The sequence below is a fragment of the Pseudophryne corroboree genome, chromosome 2 (genome assembly GCF_028390025.1).
Source record: "Pseudophryne corroboree isolate aPseCor3 chromosome 2, aPseCor3.hap2, whole genome shotgun sequence".
NCBI classification, from domain to species: domain Eukaryota; kingdom Metazoa; phylum Chordata; class Amphibia; order Anura; family Myobatrachidae; genus Pseudophryne; species Pseudophryne corroboree.
In genome coordinates, this window is record NC_086445.1 from 877,613,005 (window position 1) to 877,627,788 (window position 14,784).

The following is a 14,784-nucleotide window of genomic DNA, read 5'->3' on the forward strand; positions in this document are numbered from 1 at the left end:
AACATATTTTCTCTATCGTCCTAAGTGGATGCTGGGGTTCCTGAAAGGACCATGGGGAATAGCGGCTCCGCAGGAGACAGGGCACAAAAGTAAAGCTTTTACAGGTCAGGTGGTGTGTACTGGCTCCTCCCCCTATGACCCTCCTCCAGACTCCAGTTAGATTTTTGTGCCCGGCCGAGAAGGGTGCAATTCTAGGTGGCTCTCATAAAGAGCTGCTTAGAGAGTTTAGCTTAGGTTTTTTATTTTACAGTGATTCCTGCTGGCAACAGGATCACTGCAACGAGGGACAGAGGGGAGAAGAAGTGAACTCACCTGCGTGCAGGATGGATTGGCTTCTTGGCTACTGGACATGAAGCTCCAGAGGGACGATCACAGGTACAGCCTGGATGGTCACCGGAGCCACGCCGCCGGCCCCCTCACAGATGCTGAAGCAAGAAGAGGTCCAGAATCGGCGGCTGAAGACTCCTGCAGTCTTCTTAAGGTAGCGCACAGCACTGCAGCTGTGCGCCATTTTCCTCTCAGCACACTTCACACGGCAGTCACTGAGGGTGCAGGGCGCTGGGGGGGGGCGCCCTGGGAGGCAAATGAAAACCTTTAAAAAAGCTAAAAATACCTCACATATAGCCCCAGAGGCTATATGGAGATATTTACCCCTGCCTAAATGTACTAAATAGCGGGAGACGAGCCCGCCGAAAAAGGGGCGGGGCCTATCTCCTCAGCACACGGCGCCATTTTCTGTCACAGCTCCGCTGGTCAGGAAGGCTCCCAGGTCTCTCCCCTGCACTGCACTACAGAAACAGGGTATAACAGAGAGGGGGGGCAAAATAAATGGCAATATATTAATATAAAAGCAGCTATAAGGGAGCACTTAATCATAAGGCTATCCCTGTCATATATAGCGCTTTTTGGTGTGTGCTGGCAGACTCTCCCTCTGTCTCCCCAAAGGGCTAGTGGGTCCTGTCTTCGTATAGAGCATTCCCTGTGTGTCTGCTGTGTGTCGGTACGTGTGTGTCGACATGTATGAGGACGTTATTGGTGTGGAGGCGGAGCAATTGCCAAATATGAGGATGTCACCTCCTAGGGGGTCGACACCAGAATGGATGCCTTTATTTGTGGAATTACGGGATAGCGTCAACTCGCTTAAGCAGTCGTTTGCCGACATGAGGCGGCCGGACACTCAATTAGTGCCTGTCCAGGCGCCTCAAACACCGTCAGGGGCTGTAAAACGCCCCTTGCCTCAGTCGGTCGACACAGACCCAGACACAGGCACTGATTCCGGTGGTGAAGGTGACGAATCAACCGTATTTTCCAGTAGGGCCACACGTTATATGATTTTGGCAATAAAGGAGATGTTACATTTAGCTGATACTACAGGTACCACTAAACAGGGTATTATGTGGGGTGTGAAAAAACTACCAGTAGTTTTTACCGAATCAGAAGAATTAAATGACGTGTGTGATGAAGCGTGGGGTGCCCCGATAAAAAACTGCTAATTTCAAAGAAGTTATTGGCTTTATACCCTTTCCCGCCAGAGGTTAGGGAGCGCTGGGAAACACCTCCTAGGGTGGACAAAGCGCTAACACGCTTATCAAAACAAGTGGCGTTACCCTCTCCTGAGACGGCCGCACTTAAAGATCCATCAGATAGGAGGATGGAAAATATCCAAAAAGGTATATACACACATGCAGGTGTTATACTACGACCAGCTATTGCGACTGCCTGGATGTGCAGTGCTGGGGTAGTTTGGTCAGAGTCCCTGATCGAAAATATTGATACCCTGGACAGGGACAATATTTTACTGTCGTTAGAACAAATAAAGGATGCATTTCTTTATATGCGTGATGCACAGAGAGATATCTGCACACTGGCATCACGGGTAAGTGCTATGTCCATTTCGGCCAGAAGAGCTTTATGGACACGACAGTGGACAGGCGATGCGTAGAGGAGTTATTTGGGGTCGGTCTATCGGATTTGGTGGCCACGGCTACGGCCGGGAAATCCACCTTTCTACCTCAAGTCACTCCCCAACAGAAAAAGGCACCGACCTTTCAACCGCAGCCCTTTCGTTCCTTTAAAAATAAGAGAGCAAAGGGCTATTCATATCTGCCACGAGGCAGAGGACGAGGGAAGAGACAGCAACAGGCAGCTCCTTCCCAGGAACAGAAGCCCTCCCCGGCTTCTACAAAAGCCTCAGCATGACGCTGGGGCTTCGCAAGCGGACTCGGGGGCGGTAGGCGGTCGTCTCAAGAATTACAGCGCGCAGTGGGCTCACTCGCAGGTAAATCCCTGGATCCTGCAGATAATATCTCAGGGGGTACAGGTTGAAATTAGAGACAGAGCCACCTCGCCGTTTCCTGAAGTCTGCTTTACCAACGTCCCCCTCAGAAAGGGAGACGGTTTTGGAAGCCATTCACAAGCTGTATTCTCAGCAGGTGATAGTCAAGGTACCTCTTCTACAACAAGGGAAGGGGTATTATTCCACTCTTTTTGTGGTACCGAAGCCGGATGGCTCGGTAAGGCCTATTCTAAATCTGAAGTCCTTGAACCTGTACATAAAGAAGTTCAAGTTCAAGATGGAGTCACTCAGAGCAGTGATAGCGAACCTGGAATCCTTGGACATCAAGGATGCGTATCTCCACGTTCCAATTACCCCTCACACCAGGGGTACCTCAGGTTCGTTGAACAAAACTGTCACTATCAGTTTCAGACGCTGCCGTTTGGTTTGTCCACGGCACCTCGGGTCTTTACAAAGGTAATGGCCGAGATAATATTTCTTCTTCGAAGAAAAGGCGTATTAATTATCCCATACTTGGACGATCTCCTAATAAGGGCAAGGTCCAGAGAACAGCTAGAGATGGGTTTAGCACTATCTCAAGAGGTGCTAAAGCAGCACGGATGGATTCTGAATATTCCAAAATCCCAATTAATGCCGACAACTCGTCTGCTGTTCCTGGGGATGATTCTGGACACAGTTCAGAAAAAGGTTTTTCTTCCCGAAGAAAAAGCCAAGGAGTTATCTGACCTGGTCAGGAACCTCCTAAAACCAGGAAAGGTGTCTGTACATCAATGCACAAGAGTCCTGGGAAAAAATGGTAGCTTCTTACGAAGCAATCCCTTTCGGCAGATTCCATGCAAAGGGATCTGTTGGACAAATGGTCAGGGTCGCATCTTCAGATGCACCTGCGGATAACCCTGTCGCCGAGGACAAGGGTATCCCTTCTGTGGTGGTTGCAGGAGGCTCATCTATTGGAGGGCCGCAGATTCGGCATGCAGGATTGGATCCTGGTGACCACGGATGCCAGCCTGAGAGGCTGGGGAGCAGTCACACAGGGAAGAAATTTCCAGGGAGTGTGGTCGAGCCTGAAAAAGTCTCTTCACATAAGCATTCTGGAACTAAGAGCAATCTACAATGCTCTAAGCCAGGCGGAACCTCTGCTTCAAGGAAGACCGGTGTTGATCCAGTCGGACAACATCACGGCAGTCGCCCATGTAAACAGACAGGGCGGCACAAGAAGCAGGAGGGCAATGGCAGAAGCTGCCAGGATCCTTCGCTGGGCGGAGAATCACGTGATAGCACTGTCAGCAGTATTCATCCCGGGCGTGGACAACTGGGAAGCAGACTTCCTCAGCAGACACGACCTTCACCCGGGAGAGTGGGGACTTCATCCAGAAGTTTTCCACATGCTATTAAACCGTTGGGTAAAACCAATGGTGGACATGATGGCGTCTCGCCTCAACAAAACACTGGACAGGTATTGCGCCAGGTCAAGAGATCCGCAGGCAATAGCTGTGGACGCGCTGGTAACACCTTGGGTGTACCAGTCGGTATATGTGTTTCCTCCTCTGCCTCTCATACCAAAGGTATTGAGGATTATACGGCAAAGAGGAGTAAGACTAGTGGCTCCGGATTGGCCAAGAAGGACTTGGTACCCGGAACTTCAAGAGATGGTCACGGACGATCCGTGGCCTCTACTTCTGAGAAGGGACCTGCTTCAGCAGGGTCCTTGTCTTTTTCAAGACTTACCGCGGCTGCGTTTGACGGCATGGCGTTTGAATGCCAGATCCTAAAAGGAAAAGGCATTCCAGAAGAAGTCATTCCTACCTTGATAAAGGCAAGGAAGGAAGTCACCGCGAAGCATTATCGCCGTATTTGGCGAAAATATGTTGCGTGGTGCGAGCAGCGGAGTGCTCCGATGGAGGAATTTCAACTGGGTCGTTTTCCTACATTTCCTGCAATCAGGATTGTCTATGGGTCTCAAATTGGGATTTATTAAGGTTCAAATTTCGGCCCTATCAATATTCTTCCAAAAAGAATTGGCCTCAGTCCCTGAGGTCCAGATTTTTATCAAAGGAGTACTGCATATACAGCCTCCTGTGGTGCCTAAGGTGGCACCGTGGGATCTAAATGTAGTTTTAGATTTCCTCAAATCCAATTGGTTTGAACCACTAAAGAATGTGGATTTGAAATATCTCACATGGAAAGTGACTATGTTACTGGCCCTGGCTTCGGCCGGGAGAGTATCTGAACTGGCGGCTTTGTCTTATAAAAGCCCTTATTTAATTTTCCATTCGACATAGGGCAGAGCTGCGGACGCGTCCGCATTTTCTCCCTAAGGTGGTATCAGCGTTTCACCTGAACCAGCCTATTGTAGTGCCTGCGGCTACAGACGACTTGAAGGACTCCAAGTTGTTGGACGTTGTCAGAGCCTTAAAAATATACATTTAAAGGACGGCTGGAGTCAGAAAATCTGACTCGCTGTTTATACTGTATGCACCCAACAAGTTGGGTGCACCTGCTTCTAAGCAGTCGATTGCTCGTTGGATTTGTAACAAAATTCAACTTGTACATTCTGTGGCAGGCCTGCCACAGCCTAAATCTGTTAAGGCCCATTCCGCAAGGAAGGTGGGCTCATCTTGGGCGCTTGCCCGAGGGGTCTCGGCATTACAACTCTGCCGAGCAGCTACGTGGTCAGGGGAGAACACGTTTGTAAATTTTTACAAATTTGATACCCTGGCAAAGGAGGACCTGGAGTTCTCTCATTCGGTGCTGCAGAGTCATCCGCACTCTCCCGCCCGTTTGGGAGCTTTGGTATAATCCCCATGGTCCTTTCAGGAACCCCAGCATCCACTTAGGACGATAGAGAAAATAAGAATTTACTTACCGATAATTCTATTTCTCGGAGTCCGTAGTGGATGCTGGGCGCCCATCCCAAGTGCGGATTATCTGCAATACTTGTACATAGTTATTGTTAACTAATTCGGGTTATTGTTTAGGAAGCCATCTTTCAGAGGCTCCTCTGTTATCATACTGTTAACTGGGTTTAGATCACAAGTTGTACGGTGTGATTGGTGTGGCTGGTATGAGTCTTACCCGGGATTCAAAATCCTCCCTTATTGTGTACGCTCGTCCGGGCACAGTACCTAACTGGAGTCTGGAGGAGGGTCATAGGGGGAGGAGCCAGTACACACCACCTGACCTGTAAAAGCTTTACTTTTGTGCCCTGTCTCCTGCGGAGCCGCTATTCCCCATGGTCCTTTCAGGAACCCCAGCATCCACTACGGACTCCGAGAAATAGAATTATCGGTAAGTAAATTCTTATTTTATTTTTGATTCAATGGTTATTGAATTTTAAAGTTTGTACCAAAGAAATGTTAATGTTTATTCAAAATAAACATTAACCATCAAAAGTATCTGTTTGTGTGTAGGCTCATTATTTAGACATAGAACATTGAGTTGTGGTAACAAGTAGATCTCTGCAGAATGCCCCTTCACAACACACATCCACTATGGTTTCAGTAAGATTAGCCGATGGACAGCATGCCGGCTCTCAGCATACCAACAACGGCATCCCGTCTATCATAATCCCGACAGGCCCCCCTTAGTCCCCACTAAGCCTAACCCTCCCTTGTGAATGCCTAACCCTAAACTCCCCCCCCCCCCCCCCCGTTTGGTCCCTAACCCTCCCTTCCCCGCTGCCTAAACCTAACCCTCCCTACTTGATGCCTAACCTCCCCTTCTAAGTGCCTAACCATCCTGTCCTGGCTCCCTAACCCCCCTTCTCCTGCCTAAACCTAACCTCCCCCTTCCCGGGGCAGGACGCCAGAGCGTCTCGCTGTAAGGACGATCGGGATGCCGGCTGTTGGGAATGGGACGTCGTCATCCCCAGTGGCGTCGGTATGTAGACTCCGGCATTGTGTCCTCCCTCGGGATCCCGGCGTCTGTATATTATGTACCGCCAGGATCCCATCCATCTGGATGCTAACTGCTTCCCTCCAATATGAATTACTACTCAATAATAGTGTTAATAAAGATCAGGAAGGGCAGAGTATACAGAGATTTCTAAACCACAATTGCAGCAAGGAAAAATATATGGCTGCAACAATTGTGTGTGTCTATCTATCTATCTATCTATCTATCTATCTATCTATCTATCTATCTATCTATCTATCTATCTATCTAGCCATGGGGAGTCAAGTATCTCCAAAAAATAAAAATAAGAAAAAACATCATATATAGAATATCTGTATTTGATATATACTTTACACATCCACATTTGAATATTATATATCCTTAAATCCTATGATCTCAATTTTGTCGGCTTGTCATTTACCCCATATACTGAAGTATTTTCTTTTCAGCCTTCCTTGCTAGGTATACAAATTTCTCATGTGCTGCCGATTCGTTAACTAGAGATATCCAGGACTTTAATACCGGTGCTTCACCGGTAAGCAAAAGTCTGGCAATACAGACCTTAGCTAGAACACACAAATTCATTATATAGCGTCTACCAGTAGTATCAAGAGTCTCCTCCTCCACAGCCGACAGAAAACATACCGTGGGTTTGAAGACAAGTGTAAGGATTGCAGTTCTCATCTAGTCATTTATAACACCACTCCAAAATGTTGCTACTAAGGGGCATATCCAAATCATATGCCTAACATTGGCATCCAGAGTTCCACAGTTTGGCCTTTTTGTGGTTGTAAAGGGTAAGAGCTCAACCATTCATGATCTGACTTTATTATACAGGTTGAGTATCCCTTATCCAAAATGCTTGGGACCAGAGGTATTTTGGATATCTGCTTTTTCCGTATTTTGGAATAATTGCATACCATAATGAGATATCATGGTGGTGGGACCTAAATATAAGCACAGAATGCATTTATGTTTTATATACACAGCCTGAAGGTAATTTTAGACAATATTTTTTATAACTTTGTGCATTAAACAAAGTGTGTATACATTCACACAATTAATTTATGTTTCATATACACCTTATACACACAGCCAGTCATTTAATACAATATTTTTAATAACTTTGTGTATTAAACAAAGTTTGTGTACATTGAGCCATCAAAAAACAAAGGTTTCACTATCTCTCTTTCACTCAAAAAAGTCCGTATTTCGGAATATTCCGTATTTCGGAATATTTGGATATGGGATACTCAACCTGTATAGGTATTCATGAAGTTTAGTGTCCTAAATGCTGCACCACTGATGATTATACAGTTTTTACACTAAGCTTCACAAATAACCATTTCTCTGCCGGTTTCTCATCCTGTTAATGAACCCGCCCCCTTCCCACTGTACTGTTTGCTGGATTTTATTCCTTTTTCCATGGGTTTAGTAACCCTGTCATTATCTCCTGTCACTGGTCACTTGGGGGTATATTTCCTAAAGTCTGTGTTTTTAGTAGTGGGGTCATTGCCCATAGCAACCAATCAGATTCTACTTCTCATTTATCTAGCACCTTTCAGAAGATAATTGCTAGAATCTGGTTGCTATGGGCAACAGCTCCACTTCTAAAAACCCACACCTTAGTAAATATACCCCTGGTGTGTTAACCCCTTTCCATTTACTCCATTCTCTCATACCTTTTTTTTTTTTTTTTTTTGTGCTTTCACGTTTTTAACAAATAAATAGCACTTGTCCCATGTCTTGTGGCTTAATACGCTCAGCAGAGATTTATAGGAATGACTTATAACATTTCATGTCTCAGAGTAGGATAGCACGAAGCTCAGGAATTGAAACTCAAAAAAAAAAACATTTTGTGCAATTATTAATTTTGTGCAGTAATAAAAATTACGCCTTAATACCCTTTTCATGGAGAGATTTTGACCTGGTAAATTGCTGGGTAAAAGGCGGCTCAACCCGGGTTCTATTTCTGTGTGAAAGGGTACACCCAGGTCAAAAATACTAGGGCTTTAACCCTGATCGAGAAGGAGAAAGGACTCAGGATAAGCCAGCTTGCCTAGGCAAATTCCAACGTGTTCCAAAAGCTGGGTCGAAGCCCTGGCTTCTGTCTGATAGTGGTATAAAAGTAAGATTTTCACCTTGTACCATAGTAGGTGGGTGGAGGGGGGGGAGTAAATAGTAATCCTTACTAGTTAGATCTCGCTCAGTGCTGTAATTCAGGATAATAAGTGACCACTTATAAACTAAGATAATGCATCATTCATTTCTCTATAGCTCTACAATAGCAGACAACTTCCCATAACTGAATGACACTACATACACCAGCTAAAATAATGGGTACAACATTTTGAGAACTTTATATATAGCATTTTCATTAGTCTTGCTGCAATAAATGATGTTACACAGCTGTATGATAGCCTTGCATATAACATAGAATAACTGTTCTTTTCCCATGACAGATCTTACAAAACGGGCTCCGGTGTTAACAACAGGAGAACGGAGCTGTTCTTGAAAGAACACGAGCACCTCCGAAGGTAAGATGAAACTGGGAAATAACACAGAAGGGGTTAATATGTACAGTATGGATTTTAGCTTTCTAGGGCCTAATTGCTCCTGATAATGATCTAATGCTCAATAGGCTGATCCAGCAGCTAGGTTCGCAGGGCGAAGGGTTCATGTTTTTCAGCAAAACACATTTTCAGCATGTTTAAGAATAGATGCATTACAAGAAAAGGGGCTTCTGCAAAAGAAATAGGTCATCACAAATGTGCAGCCTCTTTAATGTACTTAATGTAAAACCATATCACTGTATTGGAACAGCAGCATATTATCAATTGACTTTCTTTTACATGTTTCCCATAAAACAAGCTGTGTACAATGCAGAGAATTGCTCGTGGTTTCAAAGGGATGTAGTTATGTGACTGCTGGTCACAATATGGACGCCGGGATCCCGGCAGAATCAGAGTCCGACAGTCAGCATGCCGACTAACAGGGACTATTCCCACCCATAGAGTGGGAATAGAACCTGTGGCAAGCGCAGCAAGCCCACAAGGGGCTTCGTTGGCTCGCCCCCCTGCCGACAGTCTTAAGATCGGGATCCCAGCGTTAGTATGGTGACCGACGGGATCCTAAACACCGGTCACCCGAACCCAACCCGTTTCAGTGCGGTGAGCCCATCCCATATGTTTTTCTTTTACTGAACATGCCCCAAAATCTCCCGTTTGTTTTCCACTCCTGTTGGTATTTTCTCAGTAAGCACATAACTTACTGGCATAAAATGACATGTTAATTTACAATGCGGTATTCGGAAGCTAGCATACTAATGTGAAGAACAATCCATTAATCCCTATAGTTGTAGTTACTCCTTAACCTTGTTCATTTTCAAAAGAAGTCTATGTATAGCTATATGTTCATGGGTTTCTTTTTACCTTTCTAAGGGGTATATTCAATTAAAGTCGGATCCATTCCGACATGTATTTGTCGGAATGGATCCGACAACCCCTATTCAATCCCATCTTAATTCGACTTTTTCATGTCGAATTTAGATGGGACGCAGAGGAGGAGAAGGGGGGTGAGACGCGGGGGGACAGCCGACGGGCATACAGGGAAGATCAGCACTACGGAGTAGCACTGCAGCAGGATGTCACTCAGCCGCCCGACCTCACGGCAGCTTCCGCCCGGCTCCATCAGCGTTCCCGCCGACTGTCCCCCCGTCTCCCTGCGGCTCCCCCCCCCCCCTCGCCTCTTCTGGGTCCACATCTCAGTCCGACATCATTTTAATGTCGGACTGAGATGGTCGACATCAACACGTGGATTGGCAGCTATTCCGCCGATCCACATGCTTTTCGACAAGTCAAATTTATCGAGTTGTCGAAAAATTTAGCAAAATATTGAATAGGTTGAATCAAGATTCGACCTTAAAAAGTCGAAAACTGCCATCTTTTCGACAGACGGCAGTTTTCGACTTCAATTGCATATACCCCTAAATGGGTTTCTTACAATAATTCTCAGTAGTTATTAGTTTTATGCACATCAACACTCATGTCACCAGTTAACTCTTATTGCTGTAGAACATTTTGGGCAGACTGGCTCTTTATGGACCATGGGGTCCCCCTATAACAGGTAAACAGTCCGTGATGATGATATTGGGAATTTTCTCATACTGTATGTGGCTGTCAGTCTCTGTACAATGAAGTCTCTAGCTAAACTCGGTTACCTGATATAGTTTCTGCCCAAAAGTCATCCCTGTTCCAACATGGGTGGTAACCAGAAGAGCAGTTCCCTCCAAAATGCATAGAACATATGAGATCTATGTTAACATGGGGAAGTCTGTTCCAGCATTGCATAGCTCCTATGCTATGCCTTGCTAGTAGGGATCAGTTTTCCACCTATCCAGAATCTTTTTTGGTATAGAATTATTTGATGGGACTTGGGGGGTCCCCCGATCCCATATGTTCTATCCCAGGTCCGGAAGCTGCTTATTGCGGATTATGCTTCAGGTGTCTGAGCAATAAGTGCTGGCATTGGGGGGAGGAGCCCACCGCAACGGGGGTAATAGGACAGCCCACAGTGATAAAATTAGACCGCGGGTAAGTGGATACCCCCCCCCCCCTTGGGCATCTTATTAAAATTAGGAGAGTGATGCATTTTACAAGCATACTATATGTGGTTTTCTTCCCTTTTTTTTTGTAACTTGCTTAGAAAGGCTGGTCTGAAATGCACTGGTATAACAACTGGAAGCCACCACTGATTTGTGTTTTAGAGTTGATAAGGAACTGCAGGATTGTAATTCTAACTCCAGGGGGCAGTGTGTCTATGTCGGATTATTACCGTCTCAGTGTCTTGTACACAAGATCAATTCAGCAGTTTCACAATTCAGCCAGGAATGCTCTGAAAGCATTTCCAGGTAATTAAAATGCAGATTGTTAATTTGAAGTAGCTGAAGTGAATTCTAAGCAATGGTGTACTTCCCCACTGAGACTCAGCCCGGGGCCGGCATCCTTTATACCATCATGTTTTTGTAGAGAATTTATGGTAACAGACGCTAGTAATACTATTTCATGTTATACTAGCATCTGTTCCTCTGTCATTGAATTCTTAAGTAGACCATATTCGTAGTCCTAGAAATATCAACGGCTGCAAGGTGTGCATTTTATCCCTAATTCTAGCAGAGGACAGACGGCATCTTCTACTTCAACGTACAGCTGCTGTTCTACAGAGTATATGAATCTGTACAACTCCACGTCTTTCAGTCTGTCACACTTTTTCATTCCATTTATACAATATTTTTGTTTATGTTAAGGTACCAAACATCAGGTACAGCTAGACTATTTAAGAATTAGTTATAGCTGCATTTAAGCCTAGAAGTTCTTTAATAATATAACGAGTTTGCTGAGAAACAGAAACCAAGAGCGGAGGGTAAAAGCAGAATTACAAGCAAGAGTAGGGGCTGATAGAAGCACTAGTCTCTGCTATACACCCACCCCACATATGACAAGATACCATTACAGAGTCTGTCTTCACTTTGGTGCTTTTCCAGGTGAGAGAACAGATATCTGTGTTCTCTGTGGAATGACACTGGTACAGTATACACAGCCAATATTCATTAAAAAAATAAATATATATATGCTTTTCGGTCAAAATGTAGTAAATATGTTCTAAAATCGTATTTCTATTACTGTACGCCTATTTTCTCCTTCTAGGAATACTGTTAGACCAAATATTGATTATATCGCCCTCTTTGTAAATGTACCATTACTACCTTGCCAGGTTTAGTTTGTGTTTGAGATGGTCGTTGTATTTCTGCTAAATTACAGGCATCTGTAGTCTAGTGACACCAAGACTATCCCAGGAGAACCTCCCGCTGCACAATATTCATAACAAGAGTCTCAAAGGGACAATAACTTGATGGCTGACACTTGCATCCACCCCTTCATATGCACTGGCAATTAATAACATGAATAACGCTGTTTGCATCCTCTGTCTGATGGCGTCTGTACTGGCCCACGGTCTAAACCAAGGCTGTCTTCTCTAGATAAACAGAATCCTATACATCATACCTTACAGATGGAGGCTGGATACATGGGTGCTTTTCTGTCTGGCTTACTACATTGTGGCAATGCCAGAATCTGTCTTTTTTATACCAAAAATTGGTCAACTGCATATGGAAACCAATCCCTCCTAGGATCAGGACTTACACCAGGCACATGCTAGGTGCAAAAGATCCGTCTGATTAGATGTCCCATCTCCGTTCGCACACTGCGAATGAGCATTGGAGTTGGCGGACACCCCGTGAGATGGATGGTTTCCATGTGATTGTATGGTCCCCTCCTAATTGCCGTCCAGAAGAGCCCATTTCAGTGATGGTGTGGTCTGTTAAAGGACAGATCAATCCGTAAGCAAGCCTGTTTTGTCGCATGTGCAGTTGTCATTTCTTTTTTTGTCGCATACACAGTGTGCTAAATACTGCAAGAAATGTTTTTATTGCCACTTGTCCGACTCCAAATTCCCCACATTATGTATGTTTAATAACTGTACTCTTGGGACTGAAAATATTAATTCAGTGGGGGATATTCAGTTTGTTTGAAATGTCAGTTGGGAGCCTGGTTTTTCCTATCTAATAGACAGACACCCAACAATTGAATTCCACCCAATAAATGTGTACATACAAATATGGAGCATTTTGTGAAAATGTACATTCTTGTGCTATTTTTGTGGACGTGGGTTTATATATAATGAAACTAAAATTAAAATATATGCCAGTATGCTACCAAATGCAGGTCTGTTTATACCCGTATGCTACCAAATGCAGGTCTTTTTATGCCCGTATGCTACCAATTGCAGGTCTTTTTATGCCCGTATGCTACCAATTGCAGGTCTTTTTATGCCCGTATGCTACCAATTGCAGGTCTTTTTATGCCCGTATGCTACCAATTGCAGGTCTTTTTATGCCCGTATGCTACCAAGTGCAGGGCTTTTTATGCCAGTATGCTACCAATTGCAGGGCTTGTTATGCCCGTATGCTACCAATTGCATGGCTTGTTATACCCGTATGCTACCAATTGCAGGGCTTTTTATGCCCGTATGCTACCAATTGCAGGGCTTTTTATGCCCGTATGCTACCAATTGCAGGGCTTTTTATGCCCGTATGCTACCAATTGCAGGGCTTTTTATGCCAGTATGCCACCAATTGCAGGGATTTTTATGCTAGTACTAGTTACCAGTCCGTCAAAACGACGGACCAACATAACAGTGATGTCAGCACCGACAAGCTGTGCGCTCTCAAATGGATCACCACTTAAATTACTGTCAGACGCCATCTAGTGGCCGCTGGCGCACAAAATTCTTGAATCCCCATCCACCTCCCCATAGAGATGAGGAGCAGTGTTAGCCGTATTATATATGATGCTACCAAATCAGGGGTTTTTATGCCAGTATGCTACAAAGCGCAGGGCTTGCATCTCAAAAGATATTCACTAAAATAGACTGCACAGAGAGGTACATATTATATTAATGGTTTAACTGGTTCACTAGCATTCTCCTGGTCTATAAAAGTTTAATTTGTAAATCAGGGTGTTCATGATTGTCATGTTCCTAAATAGTAGCTAGGTCAGTCTTGCTCGCCCCCCCCCCCCCTTCCCTAAAGATAGGGTAGCCGGACTATAGGTCGACACCTCTTGGTCGACATTGAGTATGATGACACAGGCAATAGGTCGACACGAGTTTTTCACAATTTTTTATTTGCATTTTTTGAACTTTTTCAGACTTCACGATCCACGTGGACTACAATTGAGAATGGTAACCTGTACCGAGCACAGCGAGGCACCTTGCCCGAAGCTGCGGGGGGTCACGGTGTACTGATTGGGGTTCCCCAACACATTACGAAGAAAGCAGCATAAAAAAAATTAAAAGCCCATGTCGACCTTTTTTCCATGTCGACCTTGTTCATGTCGACCTAATGGCCGTGTCAACCTATTTCCTGTGTCGACCTAGTCACTGTCAACCTAATGTGTGTCGACCCTGAGTCCCATACCCAAAGATGGTCCGGGTCCATGCTAGTCATTGGAATGTAATAGAATGCACCATAGGCCTGATTCATGTTTCTAAGTAAAGCAAAAAAGCAAGCAACTAGACAAAACCATGTTGCACGGTAGGTGGGGCAGATGTAATATGTGCAGAGAAATTTATGTTTGGGTGGAGTGTGTTTAAACTGAATCTAAATTGCAGTGTAAAAATAAGCTAACATTTGTGGGCCAGTATTTACTCTGCACATAAAAAATATAAATGTATTTGCTCCCCTTGCATGGCAACATGGTTTGTTCCAGACACAGTTACTTGTATTTTTTGCTTTACTTACAAACATACCCCATATACTTATGTAACCTTTTTCGGTAAATGAAATACAGATGCTTTCTGCATCTGTATATTCTGGCCCTAGGGGTGTCAGCTCTACATTTTGTTTTAATGCCTGTAGCAGACTACTTGAGCACTGTGTTCTTTTCACATGGGAACCTACCTGCTTTACAATTGCCTGCAGAGTTGGTAGAACATACTGGCTTTTATGCTTGCACTGGCTTCTATATAAAGGGAAT

General features: G+C 44.7%; 1 protein-coding gene and 1 long non-coding RNA gene across 4 annotated transcripts in view; one reads left to right on the forward strand and one right to left on the reverse strand.

Annotated features, from left to right (window-relative positions):
• LOC135049937 (uncharacterized) overlaps positions 1 to 14,784 on the reverse strand; it is a 153,082-nt gene that overhangs the window by 64,729 nt on the left and 73,569 nt on the right. The window lies entirely within an intron of this gene.
• GOSR1 (golgi SNAP receptor complex member 1) overlaps positions 1 to 14,784 on the forward strand; it is a 241,617-nt gene that overhangs the window by 64,689 nt on the left and 162,144 nt on the right. For 2 of the 3 annotated variants that reach the window (XM_063955963.1, XM_063955964.1), the window contains exon 6: positions 8,653 to 8,727. In XM_063955963.1, coding sequence (XP_063812033.1) covers positions 8,653 to 8,727 — 75 coding nt within the window. Of the gene's footprint in view, positions 1 to 8,652; positions 8,728 to 13,956; positions 14,152 to 14,784 lie in introns of those variants that run through there. The other variant, XM_063955965.1, reaches the window with a different exon arrangement.